This window comes from Chaetura pelagica, unplaced genomic scaffold (assembly GCF_000747805.2).
Source record: "Chaetura pelagica isolate M959 unplaced genomic scaffold, ChaPel_1.0 scaffold697, whole genome shotgun sequence".
In the NCBI taxonomy this organism is placed as follows: domain Eukaryota; kingdom Metazoa; phylum Chordata; class Aves; order Apodiformes; family Apodidae; genus Chaetura; species Chaetura pelagica.
The window spans coordinates 365,724-391,923 of record NW_009953927.1 but is presented as its reverse complement, the minus strand read 5'-3'; the positions used below and the strand labels follow the sequence as shown (position 1 = coordinate 391,923).

The window sequence follows — 26,200 nt, the reverse complement described above, 5'->3', positions numbered from 1 at the left end:
ACCAAACACTTACATTATGGCAGTGGCTGAGATCTCAAACCACTTCACCTGGGACACGTATTCAGTAGGTCTCAAAGCAGAGAATAACAATGGCAAGAGAACAGACAACAGCTTAGGGACGTTGGGGCTGTTATAGATGTTTATGTACTCCTCCAATGCAGAGAGCAAAAGCCCAAGATTTTATCATCCCTCTCCTTTCCAGCACTGTCATGACACTCACACCTGGCAAGGTCACACCATGTTTTTCCCTTGTGTCTTTGGGTTGTCTCGATTCTCTCCAAAAAAGAAACAGCATAATCAAACATTGTCCCTTCCTGTGGAGCTCTAATCAAAGAAGCCTCTACTGGAAGATGCATATCTTAGGAAGCATCCTAGTATCACAGCCCTTGCTCTAGCAATCTAGGCATACATGCAAAGGGCTCCCTGTTACTCCAAGCTGCTACACATTTAATTTCCCACCACACAATTCAGGTCTGTTGAGGGGCCTGACAGCAGTGCTGCCTCCTGAATTCAGCAGGCATGTCCTTTGTTCAGCAGCCAGTGTTGGAAATCACAGAATAGTTTGGGTTGGAAGGGACCTTAGATCATCTAGTTCCAAACCCCCTGCTATGGGTAGGGACACCTCCCATTAGATCAGGTTGCTCTAATCCCCATCCAATCTGGCCTTGAATATGTCCAGGGATGGGGCAGCCACAACTTCTCTGGTCAACCCGGCCCACTGTTTCACCACCTGCATACTAAAGAATTTCTTCCTAATTTCTACCCTAAATATCCCTTTTCCAGCTTAAAGCCATTACCCCTTGTGCTACCACTCTATGCCTTTATAAAAAAATCCCTGCCCAGCTTCCTGTAGGACCCCTTCAGGCACTGGAAGGCTACTGGAAGGTCTCCCCAGAGCCTTCGGTGCAAAGTAATTAACTTTTGGTCAGTCCTAAAATGGTCAGGCAGTTAGACTAGATCATAGTTGTAGGTTCTTTTCAACTGCATTCCCTTCTCCTTCTCTTGTCTCCCCCTGGCAACCAAGAGACTTCAGAAAAACTACCTGAAGGTTGGTTAATTCCTGTGTGTGCTCAAAGCACGTAAGCTCTTTTGATCAACAGCATTCTCAGTTTTTCCTTATAGAATCATAGAATCATTAAGGTTGGAAAAGACCTCGAAGATCATCAGGTCCAACTGTAATCCAGCTACCACAACCATCTGAATGCACCACATCTGCATGCATCTTGAACACCTCCAGGGATGGTGACTTCTCCACCTCCCTGGGCAGCCCATTCCAATGCCTCACCACTCTTTCAGCAAAGAAATATTTCCTAATATCCTACCTAAACCTCCCCTGGCATAATTTGAACCCATCTCCTCCTGTCTTATCACTAGTTACTTGGGAGAAGAGACCAACACTGGGTCTATTAAAACATGCAATGTTTCATAACAAAATACTAAGTGAGACGTATGTGATCAAGAAATATCTGTCATACTTACAGAATGCATCTTAGAAAACAGTGATTACACTTTTCCTGACACATGTCAGAAAAGGGTCGATAAGGTGTAAGCAACTAATGTTTAGGAACCCCTGTATAATGATCATCAAAGAGTACAGGTATGCAAAGAAGGAAGGAGCAGGGCTAAAGAGTAACTCTGCTTTTCAGGTGATATTAGTGGCAGCAGTGTTACAGTGCTGAAGACACTCCAGTTGGTCACATTTCTACAGTTTCAGAAAAAACAGAGTGAGAAGGGAATGGACATAGAAAAGATATGAGAACTGAAGAAAATGTTTTATAGTTAGAACCATTAAGACCTCAATCTGTTCATCATATCAACAGCCCTGAGAAGTCACTCCGTGGGAAGGAAATGACAGCTTCAGTTTTTAATCTAGCAGAAGGGAGTAAAAGCACTGGATGGAACCTAAAGCCAAACCAATTATAATAAAGAATTTATACCAGTGAGGATGATTAACCACTGGAACAAACATTTACAGAAGGATGGCTTTTCCATCTCTTGTTTTGTTTGCAACAAGGCAGCATAACTTTATGATTAAACCTATCTTCCAAAATTCAAGTTATACTCTGACTGAATGCACTTACTGAGCTTAAGAGACGTAAGTGAATGGTCTAGGCCACATCCTTCTAATGTGAGGTTTAACAAATTAAGTTATGTTTCTGAAAAAGAGATTGCTTCTACAGGACTGCATGAAACCAGTAAGCAGAAAAGGGAAATAAATAACTCATCAGAAGAGTTATGAGGAACAATTCCCTTTTTCCGTGTACTTAGAGCATTCATTTTAAAGGAAAAATTTCAGCAACTGAAAAATCAGAAACACAGAGGAATATGCCACTGATTTTTGCTATTTACCTGGCTTAGCTTGATGCTTCGTGCTAAATAAGCAGGTGTTGGCAGTGTCTAAAAGCATAACAGGTACAAAGCTCTACACTCGAAGTCCGGATGGGAGTGCTAGACTGAGAAACCTGACTCCTGCAAATCGCAATTCATCACTGCATGACTCTGAAGACAAGTCTGACCTGTAGCTAGTTTGAAGGAAAGCAGCAAGGATGGCTTCAAACCTCTACTTTTAGGACTGTATGTCTGCATTAAGTTAAATGGTCAGGAACAGAGCTGGGCAGAGATGCCAGAATTCAGAAATCCCTGCTGCCAAGAGAGTATCCAAATTACTACCCTACACAAACTTTATTTTCCTTCTTGTACGTAGGACTGAGAATTTTACCTTTCAGCCTTCAACAGTGTTCACTAACAAGTCAGGCAAAACTCTTCAGTTGCCTCAGTTCCCTAGTGATTATCTCTAGACAGCTCAGGCTGAAAATACCCAGTACTGAGACTATGCTAGAAGCCATATTGCGATTTCTCCTTCTAGCTCTTTGGGTTTGAACTCTTAAATCCAAACACAACATTCTCAACTACACCTTGGAAGAAAAACACAAGTTAAGCCAATAAGGCATTGTATTTGGCTCAAAATATCTGTTTGTCCTAATTTCTACTGATGCCTCTTCCCTCATTAATTCATTCATGAAAACCTGAAGTTGTAAAGAAACATTAATGTGCTGTCTTGCAAAAAGCCTGTCAGTTTTTAAATGGCATTAAAAATGCAACTAGACTCACAGTGGACACAGTTCACAGAAGATCTACTGAACTCTGTTACATGGAATTATACCAAGAAGGATGTCACGTAATTGCTTCTCACTGACAAGAAAATTCTACCCTTATCACACATGGACAGAAGAGCAGAAAGAGAGAATGAGATGAAATGTAGGTGGAAGGCTTTGATTTACTTAAATTCTCCAAATGCCAGGCTGAACGAAGAATGAAGGACAAGTGGAATAAAGGAAAAGGAATTAAGATTATTTCATTTTTAAATGGAAAAATATTTTAAACCTTTTCTGAAAAATAACTGTGCAAATTCATGTTCTGTTGCTGAATTGTCACTGTAAGTCATGTCACAAATTCTACGGTATTTTTTGCCATAGCTTTGTAAAACATGAAGAAATAAGTTTCAAAATATATTACCCAGAGAGGATTATGTAACTAATACGTTTTTTAGATAAGATTATACCAAAAAAATCAAACCAAACAAAAATCACTCCCCCAACAAAAAACAAAACAAAACAAAACCCCTGAAGAAACACAAGCCTCCTCCATTTAGAAATTATTAGAAATACTCTAGAACAGTTTGTCTTAATCTTACTATCAAATCATATTTAGCTTCTCTTAGGCATTTTTATATGACTTACTAGAAGGTGATGAAAAAACTTAATAGACCAGTCTATCTTTCAGCTATACCTTAGCAATGCTCCAGTCTCAGTGTATTACCAATGTACATTGCTCCATTTTTTAAAACATTATTGTTTTAGACAACAAGAAAAAAGGACAAAAAGATTGGAAGAAACTTTGAGATCATCCAGTCCATCCTGCTTCTCAAAGCATAACCAAAAGTCTGTATCTCATTTCAGCCTCACATATAGGTAACTTTATATTTTAGAGACCACAACTGTGGTGGTTTTATGGTGTTATGCACTTATCCTAAGGAAGTTTTGTTCTTCTGTGTATCTTCTCAAGCACAGCCTAAGCCTACAGTTTCTTCTTTCATTCCCATATTATATTGTTCAACAAATCTGAAGGCTGTAGCTGTGTTTCCCTTTCAGAGTCTGATCACAGTGAACATGAATTCTTGTCCAACAATAAACAGGACATGAAGTCCTGAACAGTAAACTGAGGAACTATGGTGAACTAATCAGTAAAACAAAGCATAGTGTTAGGAGTAAGCAATCCAAGGAGATAGGTTATGAAATGGCATAAAATCCCCCAATAAATCAGGAAAAGGAGAACCCTGTCCCCATAATCCCATTCAAAACAGGAAGGTTTGTTGACCATAGGGGTATAGCATATATATAAATACTATGTTTCAATTTCCTACCTCAACCACAGTTGTCTTGGCAGCTTTGCACATAGGTTGGTTGAAGTTTCTTGCAGTTTTCCTGTGAAATAAAATAGAATTAATAAATACTAAAAGCTGTAATAGTATGAGGAAAGTCTTTGTAAGATGAACAGCACCAATCTTTATTCCAGATAGCTAGAAGACAAATAAAATATAGAAGGGAAGAAAAAGTATTACGGAATTGTGTAAGATGCATATGAAATGAGATTTTATTTTGCTACATTGTAAATTTGTTATTACAGTTCTTCTGACTCTTAATTAATACACTGTTTAATTGAAACTGGGTGGGGTACTAATATGTTCATTTATTAGATGCAAGAGCAGCAGCACATTGGGCTTTGTACAATGTACCTTCCCGTTATTGCACTGCACAAAGAATTAAATTTAATCTCCACAGAGTGGGCAATCGGAGGCCTAGCAAGCTCACATATGTCTTCATAATTCAGACTGGGAGTTTGGATGGCACAGCAATTCCCTAGATTAAAAAAGCTGTGCCAGTTTTGGCACTCACTGCAAGACTCTGGCCTTCATCCAAAGTATTCTCACACAGTATTTCTGAAACAGGAAAAAAGAACCTCTAGGGAAAAAAAGTAACACATGACATGTACAACTGTGCTGGAAAAGTAAGTGACCTATGTCAGCCCCTCTCTGTATTTTCAGGAAGCAAACAAAACTGTGTGGCACTGACATATTTTAGTGGTGTTCCACTGGTACCTTCTCAGCATTTTCTCTTTAAAAAGTAAAATTATTGAATTTTTTTCAACAAAATTTATGAAACTAGGGTTCAAAACAAGTCAAAAGCTCCTTTCTCCTGCCCCCATTCCACAGAAGCTTTTTTTTTTCCTGACCAACATTATATCCCAACACCTTCTACACTCTTGTTTACCCTTTTGCCCGATGACCCCGCTTAGTGCTACTCTGAACTTTGGGAGGCTGCTGCCACCTCGTGGCTTTGGAGAACGGTACGGAATGGAAACGCCCGAGTCCTAAAACTACCATGCAATTTCTAGTGCAGAGACCTACAGAATCAAAGACCTACAGAACCCAAAGACGTATCTTCGGGAAACCCTGTTTGATTGGCAGTATACAGCATCTGCCAAGCCTCTAGCAGAGGCTGCAGAAGGGACAGTGCCATTTGTCTGTAGGTCTTCTCTGTGGCTGTGTAAACATGATATAAGAAGAGGAAACCATAAACAATTGAATTAGTAGTCTTCTCTTAGAGCATTACTACAATACTAGTTAGTAGTGATTTAGGGCAAAGTAAGCTAAATTAGGTAGAGTAGAAAACAAGACGAAAAACATTACAAAAGCTGAATTAAAATAGCAGGGGGATTGATACAGATGAAGAAGGCAGATGCGGAAAAAGACAATTCAGTGTTTCATCCCAAGCAACTACCTTTCTGAGCCAAAGACTTTCTCAAGATGGTAGTTGCTGGTCCCCCAGTAAAACAAACTAAGATATAAAATTATTTTAACACAGGGGAAATAGTTATAAAAAACCCCAAACATTTCAACATCAAATTAAAGAGAGTTAACGGACAGAGGATGTGGTGGTGTTAGGTAACAGGCTGGACTTGGTGATGTCAGAGGTCTTTTCCAGCCCAAGTAATTCTGTGATTCTATGATTCAGTGACTTGATTTTGGTGCTGTTTATAAAAGCTTATGCAATTTAGAATGGCTTGGATTAGTAAAGTTGTTTCAGAAGAAAAGGTCTTTTACAAGATCAAAAGTCTTCTTTCTAATGAACACATCATCCAGAAAAATAAAAAACAACACTACATATATTTTCCAACACAGAATAATGTTCAAGTTCTCATAATGAAAACTGGAAACTAGTAAGCCAAGTCTGCCTTTTTATTTTAAGATAGCTTTCTGGAGACCTAGACTCAGCAACTACTGCCAAGTCCATTGTTACAGCTGTGGATTTCTAAGCTGACCCAATGGTATGACAACAGCTTGCTTCCCAAAGGCAAAGACAGCAAACTAGTTCATAGTAGACTAAACCAATTAACTACATTCACTACATACCTAATGGTGCGGAGATTATGGGAAACCTCAGATATGAGCTGAATTTATGTATTGCAGAACCACTTGAAGCATGAAGAGATGACCTGACATGACTGTCTGTGAGAGCAGGGGCCCTGACTCAGGTTATCCCTTCAGTATCTCTGTTCCTTTGTTAAGAGTGTACTTTCATAGGCATCAAATCACACCTCCGCTTGTAAAGTGAAAGTATACTAGCCTAGGGCAATTCTAAAGCAGAATGGTACCAGATGAAAAGGGAGGAGAACCAAAGGAGGTAGAGTATCTACAAAAGCAGTGATACTCCCCGCTGCTGCCACTAATAAGAAAAGCTCCAATGGAGCTTAAGGAGTGGTGACACTCTGTCCCTACTAAGTAGAACTAGTACCCGCATCTGACTAACACAGCAAAACACCCTGATATGCCTCCTTTTAGCTACCTCAGGAACAAGGTAACATTATTTCATTATGGTTGAGGGAACCTGGGGTTATTTGTCTTGGTAATAGGGCACAACACCTATGAATTGTCATCTCCTGAGCCAGACATACTAGGCAAAAGCTGTGGTGCAGAGGAGTCCACTCAGCTTAAAGATGCCTGGAAGAAAAGTAGACATACCATGTTGTATGGAACAAAAGAGCTAGGTGAAAAAAAGTATCATGCAGAAAACCCTGTCTAAAAATCACTTTCTAAGGGAGCTGGTGCCATTCCAGATCCCTAAGAAAAGAGTCTACCTTCATGTATAAGAACAGAAAAAAAACAACTCATGCTGGCCTGTGGTCCAGGTATGTCCACCTAAAGTACATCCTTTGGATTTAAGAAAGCTTGTAGCTTGAGGGTGATTAACACTTGAGAAGACACTCCATTCCTATTGGTTCCACAGATGTCATAGACATGGTGAAGATACTATTAACAGTACCACACTGCTGTGAAAGTGGTAGCAGATGTGAGTAAACACAGAGCTGATGTCTATCTCAGCATACTTTAGCAAACAAAATCAGATTATTTCTGAAAGGAACAGGAAGGAGAGGGAAAGACATAAAGAGAGACTACTGGACACAAAAGAAGAGGAGGAAAAAGGGAGAATGCAACCAGTCTGTTTCTGTGTAGAATAGAGGAATTTTTCAGAGGTAAGCAAGCACCAGTAGATAAATACAATGTAAAAGGACAGGAAGGAGAAGCTCAAGATCAAAGAAAGACAGGCTCAAGGGGGAAGACTTTTCCCTGTACTCCAGGTCCCAAAGCCTAAGGAAAATATCCATCAAATTAATGTGCACACACACAGGGAAGCTGAGTTTTCAATCAGAAACCATCTTGTCTTGCTAGTGGACAAGCCAGGATGTCAAGAGTTGGGTTAAAAAAAAAGTAATTTTCAAGTATTTTAAGTGAATACTATTATTATATCTACTAGATATATATAACATAAATTTAAGTGAATACATGTGTATATAGACACACAAACAAAATCATTACTTTATCAGCATTGTTTTATCCACCTATTTTTCAGTTGCTTTTTCAACTCTTTGTTTCAATATACAAAGACTGTATTATTCACTATTTTTTGGTAGTAAACTGCAGTTGATTACCATAACACTTACCTCTTCATCTGATAGCCATAAAACAAACATATAAAAACTAGACGTTAAACTTAAGCAAACCTCTCCTGCTTCAGTTCAGGACAAATCAGAACACCAACATAGCAACTCAAATAAATGATGTTACCAGAAGTGCAACACCCAAATTTTTCACTACAGAAGATGTCTCAGTTCATACGATGCCTCTCCCTATACCACATAGATCAAATTGATTTTAAAGACACTTTTCTGGGGACAGAATCACGTTTTCTCATCACTGACTGTGCAGGAGACTGACTCAGCTCCCTTCTCTTCCAACATACAAGAACCTGCACTTCTTGGGTCTGCCTTCAATTGTACAGTGAAAAAGACCCAAATTAACACTAAAATATACATGAACAGAATGTCACTACATTTCTCCACAGTCATAGTGACTTTGGTCTGCTGTGTCTCATCTTAACAACCAGTGTTTTATTTCTCAGCTATGTTCGGATTCTCAAAAGCAATTAGAAAATTTTTTTCAGTAAGATTGAACGCTGGGGAAAGGCAATACGAAAGGAAGTAAAATCAGTAAAACATTATGTTGAGAACAGACATTAAACAGGATTCTCTTTCTCTTTCATTATCTAAACCATTAAACAATCTTTTCTCAGTGATAAACAAGTCATACCTGAAAATGATGTTTCCTGCACGATCAGCCTTCCATGCCTTCACAAGAGCAAAATCTCCTGTAATTGACTTCTCCAGAATAAAGTGACGGCCATCAAACTCTCGCACCTACAGAAACAAGTACACTGTTAAGATGCAGATCTCTTCAAACAGGTATCCTATGTAGCATTTATCTTATGGCATAAATGTTACAACTATTATATTTAGACTTTTTTATACTACATAAATTTTTGTCTGAAAACCTGTAGCTCAACTGTATAATAACAGAAAGGACATATAACAGAGAAAGGCTGTAAACCTTGGTTTTATCATAGTGTTTCTTTTTTGAGCAGTAGATCCACATCCCTGCTGCTCCATCTACTGGAAGTAACCATGTTTTTTCTGGCACGTATACCAGAACTGTTGAAAAAGTGCACTATCAATACCCACCACCAGAAACCCCAAATCTAAAATGAAGTGAATTTGAGACAGAATATTCAAATACATAACCTGACAGGATGAATTTCATTTGGTTTTATCTTCATTTATGATCAATATTTGTAATGACATTGTGCCTGAAGTCAGAACATGTAAGTAACAAACAGCTAGTATTCTAATTCTATTATACAGAAACACAGAACAGCATTGTCTTAACAATGTACTAGGTTAGAGTATACACAAATACTACTTGAGAACTATTTAGAATTTCAGAGAGGTGTAGGAAGCATGACAAAATGATACCAGAAGTCAGTTTTTCAGTCCTGTGAAAAGATATCTGAGAGTTTGTGACAACTGAGTTTCTCCCTGTTTAACAGGAAACTTCCCATCTCTTCTAATGCTAAAGCTTCATGTGAAGCTCCACAGCTGCTTACGCCATACCACAGTATCTAAGGAGTACTAACAGGAATTTTATCTTGATCTGTACTGTGCACTGCAGTAGCCTGGTTCAGGATTTTGTATGAATACACGGTGAACCTGGTCAGAGAACTGTTCACTGAAGAGTAACACAGCAAGGTAAGTTTTCACTTGGAACAGTTCTTGATGCTAAGTCACCCAAAAGCTGTAAAAACTTTTCTAATGCATCACAGAGGATAGAAATGAGAGTGGGAGGAAAACCATCATGTCTGTTAACACAGCCATCCTGTTAATTCAAGATACCGAGGTAAAACTTTGCCAGGAGGTGGTTACGCTACTGCTTATCTCGGAAATATATTATAATGAACATTTTCAAAGCAGAAGGCTTCCAGTAACATACTGACATCTTACCTCTCTTGGCTGGCTAGCAATGGCAATGGTGCCATCTGTGTTGTATTTGATAGGTGCACCCCCTTCCTGCACCAGCGTCCCGTAGCCAGTACTGGTGTAAAATGCTGGAATTCCTGCTCCTCCTGCTCTAATACGTTCAGCCAGTGTACCCTATGGGAAAACACATTTAAGAACTAGTCACTTGGGAAGAACAAATAAAACTTTCACAGATGGCTTGCATGAACTGTTTTTTATATCCTGTCACTTAAAGCATTTCCTTCTAAACTCAGCCGATCATCTTATCTATGTCTTCCTCCCATCTGACCTCTCCTTTGTGCAGCTGGTAATGGATATGGTAAGAAAAGTTTAACGAATTGCCATAAATTGCTCAAGGGCACATCATCACACAACTCCCAGTCAACTTGCAAACCCCAGCATTTTTCTTTGCCTCCTCTCCTTCAGCTTATTCTCCAGTCCATTACTCTGAGAAATGTGGAGTTCTTTTTCTCCTTCCTACCTGGCTACATATACTAGAAGGTTTCTCTTTTATAAAAAGTCCTACATATTCATGTTTCATTCTCTTAACATCTTTAGAAAAAATACATACCTTTCTCCGAGTTGAAACAGCAGATCAAGTGAGGAAGAAGGAGTCCTGTGATCTGGGTGGCCCATGCTAAGAATACCAAGAAGCTGACACAACAGCATTTCTACTCTATCTGATCACCCCATCTGCACTCTGGTCTATGTCCAGCTGTACCATGGCTATTAACAGCCCAAATTCCTCAACAACCTTAGTTATGAGCTTATTGTGAAAGACATGTCTGCCTGCTTTTCATTAGTGTCCTTTCCCAAATTTCTTTGGTATTTTTCAGGACACAAAGAAGACAAGACTGTCATGGTCAATTATCTAGCTTGACAGCATCTGAAACACAGGTTGCATTTTCCCCAGTTGTCCTGCAAGAAATGCTATGACTTCTGGTACGTTTAAAAAACAGTGGGAAGAGGCAGGTGCAAACCATGCAATGATACAAAGTCCTGTCTTCTAAGCAGTCTTAGCATTTCCAGATCAACAACAAGGACACAACAGTCATCTGTTTTGCGTAAACTCATACCAAACTTCAAGAGCGTTTTCAAAAAAGGCTATTTTATATTGACATAAATATTTAAAATCCCTGCGTTTTCCGACAAGTTATTAATTCACCTTACTGTTTTCACACTGTAGACTCAATATTTGCATGCTGGATCTATATAGCTTGTCTGTGCAGTCCACAAAGCCAATCACATCTAAGGAGTTTGAAAGTCTTTCAGATGAAAGCACATAGCACCAATTAGGAGGAAGGAAAAAACTAATTGTGAGGTAACAGAAAGTTGAGATTTGTGTTTTTTGAAATATGAGACAAGTGCCTGGTTACTTCCATGTCAACTGACTGGGTATAAAAGGAGTTCTGGCCATTTCTGGGATTTTAATAGATAATCCCAAGAGATGGAACCCAAGACTCTCTTCTCCATAATAATTTAAGACTGTTGCTTTTCCCAGAAGCTTCAATCAAGCTTCTGTGCCACCTTTTGAAATGTCACACACTAAGAAGCAGTAGGCTTTAAGTCCTAATATCACAAAACTGGATCTCTATAGTACGTGACTGATTCTCATCAGTTTAGGATATCATTTCATTCAGGCTATTTGGGCAGATTGGCAGTGCTAAGATAGTTAAAACTATGGTGCCAAAATTAACATTGTAAATATTGGTTCATAACACCATGCTGAGATTAATATAGTTAAGATTTAAAGAATAAGCCCAAAAGAGTTGTTGCACAACAAACTGAAACCCCTAATTTCGTTCCTACCCCACTAGAGGGCAGACACTGCACACGTAGCATCCCAAAAGGCACACACAAACTGCCACCAATACAAGAACTCCCTGATTTTCTTCTGCTTACAGGGGCCGGACTAGTGAGCATATTTCATGTGTTTTTCTACAATCTGAGAGGAACTACCAAAAAAACATACATTGTACAATAAAATGTGTGTGTGTATATATGTGTACGTATATATATTTTTTTATATATATACATATACTTAAAATGAACATAATATAACAAGCCATAAAAGCAATGCCACAGTCAGTCCTTAACAGATCAGTTGCAGCCTACAGCCCAGTGATGCTCAAACAGCAAGTCCCATGTGTCTTTACCACATATCTGGACACAGGCAAAACAGATGTATTGCAAAATAATTTTATAAGAGCACTTCAACATTATCTTACTCAGAATTTTAGATTAAAAGAACCAGTCTCCTGGTTCCTTACCTGAGGTGTAAGCTCAACTTCAAGCTCACCAAAAAAAAAAAAAAAAGCCATAAAAGCAATGCCACAGTCAGTCCTTAACAGATCAGTTGCAGCCTACAGCCCAGTGATGCTCAAACAGCAAGTCCCATGTGTCTTTACCACATATCTGGACACAGGCAAAACAGATGTATTGCAAAATAATTTTATAAGAGCACTTCAACATTATCTTACTCAGAATTTTAGATTAAAAGAACCAGTCTCCTGGTTCCTTACCTGAGGTGTAAGCTCAACTTCAAGCTCACCAGATAAATACTGGCGTTCAAATTCCGCATTCTCTCCAACATATGATGACACCATGCGTTTTATCTGCTTAGTCTGAAGCAGAAGACCAAGTCCAAAATTGTCAACACTGCGTAGAAAAAGGCAGACAATACTGAGCATTTGTAACAGAGTTTTGTTGTATTGAAAGCACTTGATAAACCTCAGTGACTTAAAAAGATAAAACAAAGTTATCACCCCTCATGTTAGACATCAGTAATTGGAGACAAAAATAAAATTCCAGCTTTCAGAAGGGAAAATATCAATGCTGCAATTAAAATTTAGGAGTTCAGTGCTCAGACTGTATCTCTTTCTAGGTACTGAATACAACCCAAACTGCACTTTAAAGACTTTTTGCATTTAAAAGCTACAAATACCAGCTTAAGAAGTGGTGTTATTTTGCATATCTGTACCTTTACAAATAATCTACTCCTTTCTAATTAATAAAAAGTCACACACAGCATAACCTGGCTTTGGGTGAACGAAGATTTAGTTTTTGTTTAAACTCTTGCTCCCCAGGAAAAAGGCAAGTGATTGCTTAGTAGCTCAAGGAGAAAGGAAGATTCACATTTATAATATTGGTTTATATATCAAGTAAGAGAGCAGTTGTATTTACATTTTCTTCTAATAATAATTCACTTTCTTATTAAGTGACAGGGGAAAAAAAGAACATGTAAGGACTGTATTACAAACCCGTATACTCCATACAAAAGATACTATCTTAACTCAAAAAAAGGGAAAAAAACCAACAAGTTAGAATCAAGATACAATGCTGAGTGAGCTGAGATGTTATTTGTTTCGCACAATAATCAGTGTAGATCAGAGGAAAGAATCCACTGAGCCACAAACCTCATTTAATGTACCCCACTAATATAATACCCCACTAATTCAGGATCCACACGCCAGCTGCAACCTCCTAGCATCTTTTCAAAAGGTCAGACTAAAAAAAGTCTATTGTACAGTATTCATTTTCAAATATAAAAGTAGTAATGATGAACACACTTTTACAAAAGCACCACTGCCCTCTTGCCAGCACTGATATCCCACAGTATGTGCTGCAGTGCTGCATGTGAAGGGAAAGGGGCTGAGCAGAGCAGTACCAGCACCAGCTCTTTGTCTTCTCCTACAATACTCACACTAGCTGCATGCATAGACAGTTGTGAAGTCAGAAAGACTTCCCAACTGCAAGGATAATGAGAACTATTTTGAGGTTAGGACTATTTTAGGAAGACAGCCCACCTCTTTGTATACTCAGGTCTTTTGGAAACTGCATGACAGGAAATGAAACAAGCTTCTCTGATCTAGTTTTCTGTATTAGTTCTACATCCTCTGAAGACCATAAAAAAGAAATCCAATGCTGATGCAATATTAAAAGTGTTGCAGAGCCAAATCCTGGAAAATAAAAGGTGTGCTGCCTGGAAATAACCTATATTTCTAATTCCCCACAGGAAAAAAATGCAGCAGTTTGAAACTAACAGTAGAGTAGAAGGAAGAGTCTTGTGGGCAAAGGAAGGGATGAAAAAAAAGGAGTAAAAATACAAATGCCAGAATTTCTCGTATAGAGTAGCTCAAAGGAGGACAACCTCTCTCACAAGAAAACCATCAAAACCTGACCTCTCACTATAAAAGGTAATAAGCAAACGTAGTAAGTCAGCCAATATCTGACAACAGTGTAATGGGTTTGTCTCACTAGAGTACTGACTGTGTAGCAAAAGTACAGAAGTTTAACAGAACTATGCAGTGCTTCGTAGTGCAAAAACCAGCAGAGGCAGCTTGAACTGCTTACAAACCAGAGTTTGCTACTTACCTATGTCATTCAGGTGGTTAACACTGCTCTTGACAACGCAAAACTTGCAAACTATCAAATAAAACAGGCAGACACAAGATTTCTGCATGCAGATAAAATTCCAAGTGCATGTTCACATGAGAAAGGGACAGCAACAGAGGGTCAACAGCAGATTTGCAATGGCTAAAGGGATTTCTGCCTTGTTTCACTAAAATCTGTAATCCTTCTTCCTATAGTCTCAGAAGCTGGACAGGAGCACATTGTCACACAGAATCACAGAATTCATAGAATAGCCATGGTTGGAAAGGACCTCTGAGACCACCAAGTCCAACCGTAACCTTAACAGCATTTTGCGCTATCATCCTGCAGGATCCCATGCACGATCTGATACAGATACACTTGATTCCCTCGTCTGCTACAGGAACGTGTCTTCTCTCAAACAAAATTTTGTAGTTACAAAGTTCCCTATAGAAATTAAATAGGAAATCACACAAAATCATTCTCTGTCAAACTCATCCCAAGTTGGTCCCCATTTCCTAAGTCACTCTTTCTCCTCACCTCAAAGGCAGTCAACTTATTAAAAAACAAAAGTGATGTGAGGATCAGTCACCAAGGACACTGGTCATACACCCTCATTCCTCTGGCACAAAGACAGAAGGAATTCTATCTTCAGAAAGTCATGCACCAAAAGGTTCTGCCTGCCTGATAACACAAAATTACTTCAATTCCTGCATTTCATTTACAAAGCAGTGTCACAAAACCCAATTCCTGTTACCCATTTGTTATTTTATATGTAAATTTCTTTAAAAATACGTAGTACTGTCCACCTTTTTTAAGAATGCGGTCTGCATTGTTTTCCAACTAAAATAACCCTTTTCTCTTTCCATGCACATCAGTTTCCCGTTCTTGTCCCTCCAAAAACTCATTGTGAGCACTTCAGCCTATTTTACATTCCCTATGTTTTTTTCTTAGATTTTAATGTCCCAAGAACCCAGCATTTCGCACAGCAGTGAAAATGCTGTTCTCACTCCTACTATCTTAGTTCTTTCCATCCCAAAAAAAAGTTCACAAAAAAACAGAAACAAACAAAAAAGCAAAAAAAAAAAACAAACCACAAAACAAACAAACAAACAAAAAAAACCCCACACATTTCTGGCTTAGGGAAAATTCTTTAAAGATAACATTGTTTATGTTACTTGCTTGTTTCTCCCTTACAACATTTTGCTGCTTTCTTTGGGGTTTTTGTTTGCTTTGTTTGCTTTTGGTTTTGCTTTGTTTAGGTGCAAAAATTTCTTTGAACTTTTCAGCCTAAAGTATGTTTATGCTGAAAAAGTTACCCCTAAAACATCTGTCTTGCAGGCAATGACCTGCCTATCTAGTAATAACCATAAAAAGAAAAAAAGATCCTTTACTAAGTACATGGAAAGAACACATCCTGTACACCTATTTTAAAAGCTGGGTTCAGTCTTTTACAAATTTAAACAAAGGTGAGTGCAATAATGATGTGTTGCCTTAGATAGGAAGGAAAAAGGCATGGTGGAAGTTGATACAATTGTTATGCATGTTGTCAAGAAGAGGGCAAAAGTATTTCAGTACTAGACTGAGAAAGCATTATTTTGCCCTCAGAACTGTTAACATCTCTAGAAGTTTCCCCATTCTGTAACCAAATGAAATCTGAATTAACAGAATACATAAAACACATATAGGAAAGGAGATGAAACCTGATGCTCAAGAATGTTAAGTGACCTAAGGTCCTCATTCTGCTGATGTGGAAGAGAAAAAGTAATCACAATTAAAGATGTCTCATTGTCTAGCAACACAGTCCTTCCTATTGTTTTGACCTGCTCAGAGCTACAAAACCTTCCTGTCAAAAACTAATGTCTACCTTCTCTAATGAAAAAAATTAGACAAAGATGACTCCTAGCCAGATCCAGAACACATATCTCAAGTATATTGGTCAAAGTAAAAGGCAACATGCTGATGTTCATTCCAGGTAAATGGTAATTTGCAGCTCTGAAACCTTTCTCTCTGGTGGATCAAGCAAAACACATTCTACAGCATCACAGGGAAGAAGAGATTACCTGAGTTTCCGAGCTGATAAAAGTTTCACAAACCAACAAGCCGTACACAGCCTGAAAAAGCAGGGCCAAGTGCAAGGTCCTGCACATGGGCATGGGGAATCCTAAGCACAATACAGGTTGGGTGAAGAATGGATTGAGAACAACCCTGCAGAGAAGGACATGGTGGTGTTGGTGGATAAGCAGCTCAACATAAGCCAACAATGTGTGCTCACAGCCCAGAAAGCCATCCTGGGCTGCATCAAAAAACCACATGCCCAGCAGGACCAGGTAGGTGATTTTCCCCCTTTACTCTCATAAGATCCCACTTGAAGCACCATGTCCAGTTCTGGAGCCCCCAGCACAGGAAGGACATGGAGCAAGTCCAACAAGCTGAGAGAGTTGGGATTGTTCAGCCTGGAGAAGAGAAGGCTCCAGGGAGATCTTACAGTGATTTTCCAGTGCCTGAAAGGGCCTACAAGAAAGCTCCTGCAGAAACATAAGCAAGTCTCTCTAGGCATTCAGTCTTGCACAACTCTGCATGAAACTTGGTAACAGATGGACCTGTTCCAGAGACAGAAATTTACCTGGCAAGTGGCCAGGAGTGGGAGAGGGGAAAGAATTACCTTTGTCACTCTGCACTTAAGAGGCTTAATCTCATTTACTTTACTTTGTAACATCAGCTTTTCCGCCCTCAAAAAAATCTGCTTCAAGTTACATGCAGTTGTGTCTTCCAATAGGCCAGCACTTCCTAGAGAAGTCCACATGTGCTCCCTAACTGAAAGGACTGTATCCATCACTACCAGTTTGTTACTTCTTAGTAGCACAGCCTTCAGCTTTCAGGCTCACAGGGGTGCCTGACTATAGCATGAAACTTTACCAACATGAAAGAAGGTACGTGGCTGAAGACAGCATCTGAATTCTTAGAGATGCACGCTCATAGGTCCACAAAAATAATCATGAAGTATAATCCTGGCAGCACCGGAAAGTGATGATTTATAGCCTTTGTGCAGAAAATGAGTAATGCCTACTAGATAGCATTTGCCATTGAACAAAAGTGCAGGCACACCAAAGGTAAAATAAACATCAACAGTAACTCACATAACAGTTCTTGATGATTGTCTTCCCCAGTCATCTAGCTGGCTCTTAACAGTGAGATGTTACATTGGAAGAGAACTAAGGATCCAGCTCAGATTATGTTCTGCTTCTCCTCCTTTTCTGCCCCCACTTCCATCATAGTACATACAATGAGGTTAGGATAATGAGTGTGTGTCAAAGAGGAAAATATTCAGCTCATAGGTAAATTAGACAGAGACATAATGTTTATTTGCCCTACTGATAATTCCTGAAGATGACAAGTACTGTACATTGCATGGTTACATCAGCAGCAAGGTGTCCTCTTTCCACATTTCCTTCTGCTATGAAATGGCATATTGTGGTTTTATTACAACAAATAAAACAATTCAATTCAGAATTTTAAAATTTTACCGTATTTTTCTTTCACAGTGATGTTACATGGTATAGACTTAATCCAATAAATACTCCAGTTTCATCATGAATGCATCATACTTCAAAAGACTCATGGCTGAAAGTTAGGTTTAGCTTTTATTGTGGCTTTTCTAAAATGCAGCTTTCACAGTTCCTCTACAAACATTCTATACCTATCTTGTCTTCTTCATTTGTAATCACAACCAGAAAGTCATGTGCACAACTGATTTCTCAACAGTTCCATGTAGCGCAAAGTTTAGTCCAATTTGCACTGCCAAAATCCTAAATAACCTTCACACTAAAATTAGCAAGATGACCTGGTCAGATTTTCAAGAGATTTGCATACCACACAGTGTCACCAATTTAACAGATGTAATAAACTATCTGACTAGATTCTTTAGAAAAAATGGAGATTATTTTAAAAAAGAAAAGGTAACCTGTATCAACTAATCAACACTGAGAGTATCTTACATATCTTGCCTCATTAGTTTGACAACTTGCCATGTGCAGGACTTTATCTAACTCCAGTCTTATCTCTCCATCAAGACAGATAAGAGTAATTGGTGACCTTGTATTTTATTTCTGAAAATACATTTAATTTGGGATGTTTAAAGAATTTCTCATGCATCCAGAAAAATGTCACACAAAAAGGAAAAATACTCTGACCATCACCTTGACAACATCTTTGTATTCACACAAGCTTTCTTCCTAGCCTCTCAGACTTTTTCACTTACATTTTAGCTCTCTTAATCAAGGGATTGTAAAATCCATGCCATTAAAACCACTTGACACTTTATACTATGTGAAAAAACTCCTTGACTTTCTGTGAACTTGGGATGCAACTTCTATCTCATGATATTTTTTATAATTTTTAGTATATTTTCAATATATGTAAGTAATATAAATATCATAAATTAAGCCATGGGATTTACATATGCAAAAACAAACGGGGAGTCTGTGGCAAAGATGACACATGTAGGTTTTGATAGAAACATACAGCTCAAAGTAATGACTGAAAATTGACATATCAAAAATGTATATACATAACATTTGTCAATTCTGTCCTAAATTAAAACTATTTAAAGAACACAAAAATACTTTTTGTGCTTTAGGATATGGAATGAACTAAGTTTACCACTTCAACTGATGTCATAGAATAGTGCCTTATCTGGAGATTTGTACCTGTAAATAGCCTACTAGGAAAACAACAGCATTATATTCAACAGAACTAAGTAACAGTGCAGGCAGGCATCACAAACAACAGTTCAAATTCTACCTCAAAGCTATTTTCTTTACTGCTGTGTAACATTGTAACTTAAAAATAACACTTAAAAAAAAGAGCACAGAGACTAAAGGTTCGAAAAGCTTGTAATGCCTTTTAAGCAGTTGGTCTGAATCTCTGATAATCTGACAGCATGCTTTCAGTCTCCTTTTAGATGGTCACCCCGGTGACTAGTAATTGACTGTGATGTCTCTATTTTTACTCTAAGTTCAACAAAGTTTTTGTTGCAACACAGATTTGAAGGTCTGGTAGCCTGTATTAGAGAAGTCTTAGCATAAGCTGACCTGAAATGTCAAAATCCACTGTAAATTAAAATCAGCATGCAACAAGACACTATGAAGTCACAAACAGATGAAAAAACAGCCAGGTGCAGTAAGGTACTGTATACTACTCACAACTATGCTGGGAATTTACTGAACCAAGGTTTAAAACAAAGATACTGACATGGTATGTGAGTATCATATATGACATGTGGATCAAACCAATTTTAAACAATAACGCAGCAAAATATAGTAAAACAGATTTTTAGTAGCTTACTGAGACAGAAATGTCTAAACTTAAACAGCTTATAATACCACAGTGTAAAAAAAACCTTAAAATATGAACAGTGATTGCAAAACAAGTTATAAAGGAAGGTGAAAGAGGTCACATTTTAGAAGCACACCCGCTCACCATGGTATCTTTCACTATCACACCAGTTCACAAGCTCCAGTTTCCCCTGCAGCAAACTGTGTAAATACTGGAGATACTGGATATTTGTACTGCTTCCCTTTCAAACACTTTGCCTTGTTTAGCTTGGCGAAAGAGTAACTACCTTTAAAGGGGTCATTTCACTGTTAGCACACAGGGCACACACTAGCATAGTGTGCAGCAGCAGACAGTAAGTTTTGCAGTACGATTTTTCTAACTAAGGGTACCTAAGAACACCCCACATGCTACTTACTGTACAAGCTGTCCTTGGCTGGCCTTTCAAAGGACTGTACCTGCCAGCAATGTGATTAGACCAAGGATTTGTGGGATGCAGGAGGAACCTCCTCTGTATTACACTGCAGCACAGAATGGGAGGGCATGAACTTCTGAACATCCTACTCCTTTAAAGCTGTTTCCAGATTTTTTCTAGCTGTTGCCAATTTCTTCTAGGCTTTGCTGGACTTTCTAGTGGAAGGTGTCCCTGCTCATGGAAGGGCCGATGATCTTTAAGGTCTGTCCTTTCCAACCCAAACCATTCCATGATTCTGTGATTCTTTCCAGCTAAAACAGAGTTGGTAAGAATGCTTCAGGACTTCCTAATTGCTGCTTTTCCCTGCATGCAAGTCAAGTGCTGTCTCCACTGCTATTTTAGTTACAGTTAGCTCTGTAACACATTTTGTGGTTCATGGATACTGAAAGACACGTGACTCAATCCATACAGCTGCACTGTTTTCCAGAATAGGTTGCCTGCCTACATACTTGGTTCCTTCCCTGCTCCAATTAAAAGTTGCACGCTAACCCCACTGCAGGTTGAGAAAATCTCACCACAACCAATTACCTCCTGTTTGTTGGTAGAACTGGAGAAGAGAAACCAGGTTCAGTCAGGAAGAAGAAACACAACAGGGCATCAACTACACAACAGTGCCAAAGCAAAACACAATCCAGAGGTATCTTGTAAAGGGGCAAATTACTCATCCCAACAAAGTACCTGACATCCTGAGATTACAGGAACGTTACACCCTTTGAATACAGGGGATATGACTGCTGTGCTACTTCAGTTTTTAACTCCATTTATTAGTATTGCAATACTTGTTATCTCTATACTTTTTGACATGGTATTAGCAGATGCTTAAACGGTACCAATCACTGTGATCACAATTCCAAATTTACATCTGTGCTTTAACTTGATTCCTACCCCTACCATCTACAGCAGACTTAGTTCCACATAAAAGTCATACAATAAACAGAAACAATTGATTAAACTGTATTTTATTAATTTACTTTCAAAGAAAATGTTGTCTTCTGTGTTCTATTCCACAATACTCTCTTTTCACTTTTCCTTACATTCAAACCCTCACCTCCCTCTCAGAGAAGTATCTGTGTAATCCCTCTATCTACATATACATGTCATTCAGAAATAGAGAGTATGAGGAAAGCGATGATCTCTAAGTGACCGACCTTTCCACTCAAAATTATTTCTGTCCTTTTCTCTCTCCTTTAGATCATCCAGCAGAAATAGTTTTCCACAAGAGAAAGCTATGGAGCTTCAGTTTGACTGTGTGTGTGCCAAATACCACTACAGATTGTATCTGTTATCCATGAATGTGCAATGGCAATCATGAAGGACTGAAAAAAAATTAAGATCAAAATACTGTGAACTTGAGCTTCAGAAAGTGGACTATATAAACTAAACCCGTGTCTTTTGAGTGTTATTCTGGTTTTAACTTTTAACACAGGTTATAACCAAAACAGATTGGGATACAAAACTATGAGTGAAGTATACAGGATATGTAATGATGCAGCTTGAAAACAGCACAAAGCATTATTAGATAAATCCCACATAATTACCTTCTTGGCAAGGCTAGAGGAAGTGAAGGAGCAAGGTTTGACATCTGTTTTCATTGTGCACGAAGAACAAGGTTCTTTATACCCAAACAACCCTTACGGTTCTCATAACCTTATCTCTCTCTTATTATAACATAGGTACAGAAGAAAACAGTTTCCCAGTGATTATTTTTTCCCCTACAGCTCTTGGCCTGCCATTGGATAAATGCTGAGCTTCTGCAGAACAGATGGGAAACTTCCAAACCCAAAGAAAGGGCTAATAATTGCAAGCAATAATAAAGCTACATAAAAACATTCTCATTATTATTTAACTAAAAATACAGCATTAAAAGGAAAAAATTCACAGAAAATATAGTATCATAGAATTAATATTTGCTGAAAGTAAGCAACATTTTTTTAACACAAAATGGAAAGAATGCTCACAAACTATCTTACTTACCATCTGAGGTGTGTAACCCCTATACATAAAGTTGTGAGACGACTCCTTATTTTACAAGACAACAGAGCTTAGGATGAGGTCCTTAATCAAAAGAAAATCTGCTAAAGAAAGTACAATGCCACTAGGAGACATGAGTCTCCCAATAATCTTTAAACCTACAATGAACTAAATTCTACTGGAATTACGTTGCTGAAGGTGATGCCATTTAATAAGATAAGCAATTGAATCACCTGCAGATGCTACTGGTCCAACACTACTGTTGGAACTACTAAGGAACTACTACTACATCAGTCTTATTGACCAGGCTGATTTCAAATACAAGTCATTATATCCTGCATATCAATATTTTTATTCAATTTCATTTCTATTTTATCAATGTGCTTCAACAGAAATGCTGTCGTTATTTCTCCTTATGAACATCATTAGGTATTGTGAAGTCTACTACAACAGTTTGTGTAAAAATTGTCCATGAGAAGCTGAGACATTTTATGTAAAACAAATCATTCTCACTGTCAAGCCCACATTAACTTCTTAATGGGAAACATTTAAAGAAGTAAATAAAAATTTCAAGACTCATTAAGGAGCCTCTCAATTTTGTCATCATAAAAATTCTCCATTGGTTTCGTGTTGTGTTTTTCTAAAGAAATAGTATTACAATACGGAGTTCAGAAAGCATCAAATTGTAGTTTAAAAAAAATCCCTGACAAAGCTGATACACAAAGAGTACTCTATTTTCTGGACTCATTTAAAATATAACTTCCAAAGCTGTACGGTTCATATGAAAACTCCTATGAAAAACAAGACTTTTTCATACATGTCAGACACTTCACAGGAATGAAATATTTAGTCTGTACTTATTAAACCAGAGATATATGAATACCTACCCTGCATTATTACTGACCGCGGTTAATCCTTTTACTCCAGTCTTCAGTAAACCCCCAATGAGGTTTTCAGGAATCCCACACAATCCAAAACCTATATAAAATAAAATAAAATTTAATATTTAACAAGTGTTTGAAAGAACACATAATAATCAGACATGCACTGTTTAATTAAAAATCTTTCCTGAGTAGAACACGCTCTTTAGTTGAGTAAATAAACCACTACTTCTGGAAAGAGTTGCACCCTGGTACTGGAATCTCCCAGCCACTAGACAGTTCCCAGTTTGGATGAAGGCCATTTAACTATCAGAGGTCTGCTCACACAGAGATGGCCTTTTAGAAGGGCTCCAGGAGTTTGGCTCTCCTGATGTGTCCTAATCACTATACCCATTATTCCTCCTTTTCTTTCTATCCAACGAACCTTCTGTTCTTTGCTGCACATAACACTGTGAAACAGGAGCGAGGAGCTCTCCCATGCAGCTTAGCCTATAATTAGGTGATAAAAATCAAGGAATCTTAACACTCCCAGGAAGATGTGTAACTGCAAGCACAGTAACAGACATCTACACCCAGGCTGAGGTGCCTCAAACCCCCACCTATTATGCAAAACCCCAGTATACCTAACATGAAACACTATGCCACATTTGAGGCACTTAAGTCTTAGGCCAGGCTCTAAAACTACAACTACTACGATTGCCTTCTCAACCAAGTATCCTCAGATCTTCTTTTGTTCCAACCACCACTAAAAAAATACAGTGATTCTTTGTGGAAGGTATTTTGCCTCATTACACAACTCCAGTGAAGTCTCTCATGTCTTACAACATTCCATTAATTACTTCTTCAATATTGAAAATCACCTATAACCTCCTACATAAAGATACTGTTTTTCTTTCAGTAGACTGAATGGCACAAAATCGTGGAAATCAACTAGAATATTCAAAAGCTCAAGTCACAGTTAAACTCAGTATCACAACTTCTTACTATTATCAATATGCTACACATAACCATTCAATGTAACACAGGTAAGCGTTATCTTCACTATCTACAGCCAGGAACAGGTTAGGTGATCTGGTCATGGTCACAGAGACCCAGCGACTGGGCAGATACAGAACAAAGAATCCTACCATAAAAAATTTTACTTCTTTGCCATCTGAAATAACAATGCTAACTTGAAAAAGCCAAAGTGCATTTTCTGCATTCAAAGTGGCACAAGTAAAGGCTAACACCAACGGGGAAAAAAACCCACTAATTATTTATCTAAGGCTTTTTCCCTCTCCTAAGAAGCAAACTGGGACTTTCTCACTGAAAGAGTCAGCCCTTCAATAGCAGAGTAGGAAAACACTTGTTTAAAATACCCATACAAGTATAGAGTTTCTCAAATAATTAATACATAAATAAACATGGTGAAACAGTAAAAAGTATGTCATTATCAGAGAACTGATTGCATCAAAAAAAATATTAAAATGAAAATATTTACCACCAACAAGTACAGTTGCTCCATTGGGTATATCTTTTACAGCTTCAACAGGATCAGTATAAAATTTGGTGTTGCGATGACAGCTGGTAGAAAAATAGCATCCACAAATCTGGAACAATATTAAAATAAACAAGTGAATGAATAAAAAGCATTATATAGTAGCTTTATAATGATATAAAGGAAGTTAAAATACCACTTACTGGTGCTCCCACGTTGCGTTTTGTACTAAAACTGAGAGAAATTTTAAACTAGGAAAGAATGACTAAATAATAAACAAGGTAATCTACACACTCTTCCCTAAAGAGTTGCCGTAAGATCCAGTTATAAGCAGAGCACTGTTTTTTGGCTCAGTTTCAAGGTTACACAAACTGCCTTCTTTCAAAAATTAAGGCTGCAAGAGTTTACACTGAATATTACTAAAACCCTTCTGAATAGAGGTTTATCTCCTTCCCAGTGGAAATGCTGATGTTCATCTGATGTGATGGGCTAAAAAAAAAAAAAAAAGTTTTAAAAAATTCAGTACATGGGTTATAGGGAACAGTGCCAGGTGAGAAAAAGACACTTCCCCATGCTCAATTACACCATGACTGTTTCTTTTGGAAATATTTTTTTCTTAGTGACAGTAGGACTGCAGAGAGTGTCTCTTCTGGTCACATTAAGTAAGCAAGTGACATAGTGAGTATTAAGTGGGGGCAGTCTCAGGAGCCCCTGCACAACAGGCCAGCCACAACAGCCAGGGCTGGAGGGAGGCGAGGCCACTGCTGTGTCCCTGTGTCCCCACACATAGGAAAATATTTTAAATAGATCACATGGTAACTTCTCCTTAACCTCCCCAACCGCCTGTAACAGTGAGGAACAACCAAGCTGCCTGTGTTACACGTGTGTGCCTTCCCAGGTTGGATGTCTCTAAGGAGAGTACCTGCCTTTCCGCAGCGAACATGTTCTTTTCTGCCCCACTGCCACCCACTCGGCCAAGGCCCACCTACCCTCCCCTGCACACCAGGGCAGCAAGCAAACACCTCAGGAGCTGGATGCAATCCCAGCAGCCCAGGTTTAAGAGCAAAGTAACATGGGGACGAGCTCCACAGAATGATCAACAGAACTGAAATAAATGTTACAGACGAGCCAAACTTAACTGAGAAAAACAAAAGACTGGAAGAGCCATTATTACTTGTCCGTAAAAACATCGGGAAGAGTAGGCAAGGGCATTAGGAGAACAGATGTGCTCTTTCAACAAAAACAAAGCCACAGAAACAATTCTGGCTGAGTAGACAAAAAATGAACTTGACTGTGGTTACACGTGGGCAGGAAACCACCAGCCGGGTGAGGTCTGGCAGCAGCCTGCCCCAGGAGGAGCACAGCGAGCCAGGGCGCCCGGCAGGACCTCCCTGCCTGCACCTGCAGCCCGCCTCCAGGGAAGCCCGACGTGGCGGCAGCAGGGCTGAAACACACAGCAACACGCTCTCACCGTGCTGCCATTCCAACTGCAGGGAAAACGAGGGGGAAAAAAACACAACAAACAAACAAAAAAAACCTAAACCTCAAGCCAAACTTCCAGGACCCGTTCCCCAAGGTCACCGCATCTCAACCCATCGCCAGGGCCAGGCCCGCCCCGGGGCCTCGCTCCCCCCTCCCCGCGGGCCTCCTCCGGGCCAAAAAAACCCTGGCGGGAACAGGAGAACACAAAACAAAGCCCATCGCCTCCCCTCGGGGCGGCAGGGG

At 38.8% G+C, this 26,200-nt stretch overlaps 1 protein-coding gene across 1 annotated transcript in view; it reads right to left on the bottom strand.

Annotated features, from left to right (window-relative positions):
- The window catches only part of OXCT1 (3-oxoacid CoA transferase 1), a gene marked incomplete at its 3' end in the record, with an annotated part of 51,854 nt that overhangs the window by 24,916 nt on the left and 738 nt on the right, over window positions 1-26,200 (bottom strand). Inside the window, exons 2-7 of the mRNA XM_010001597.1 lie at window positions 24,479-24,587; window positions 23,005-23,095; window positions 12,489-12,624; window positions 9,952-10,101; window positions 8,708-8,814; window positions 4,424-4,484 (exon numbers count right to left, since the gene is read on the bottom strand). Coding sequence (XP_009999899.1) covers window positions 4,424-4,484; window positions 8,708-8,814; window positions 9,952-10,101; window positions 12,489-12,624; window positions 23,005-23,095; window positions 24,479-24,587 — 654 coding nt within the window. The remainder of the gene's footprint in view (window positions 1-4,423; window positions 4,485-8,707; window positions 8,815-9,951; window positions 10,102-12,488; window positions 12,625-23,004; window positions 23,096-24,478; window positions 24,588-26,200) is intronic.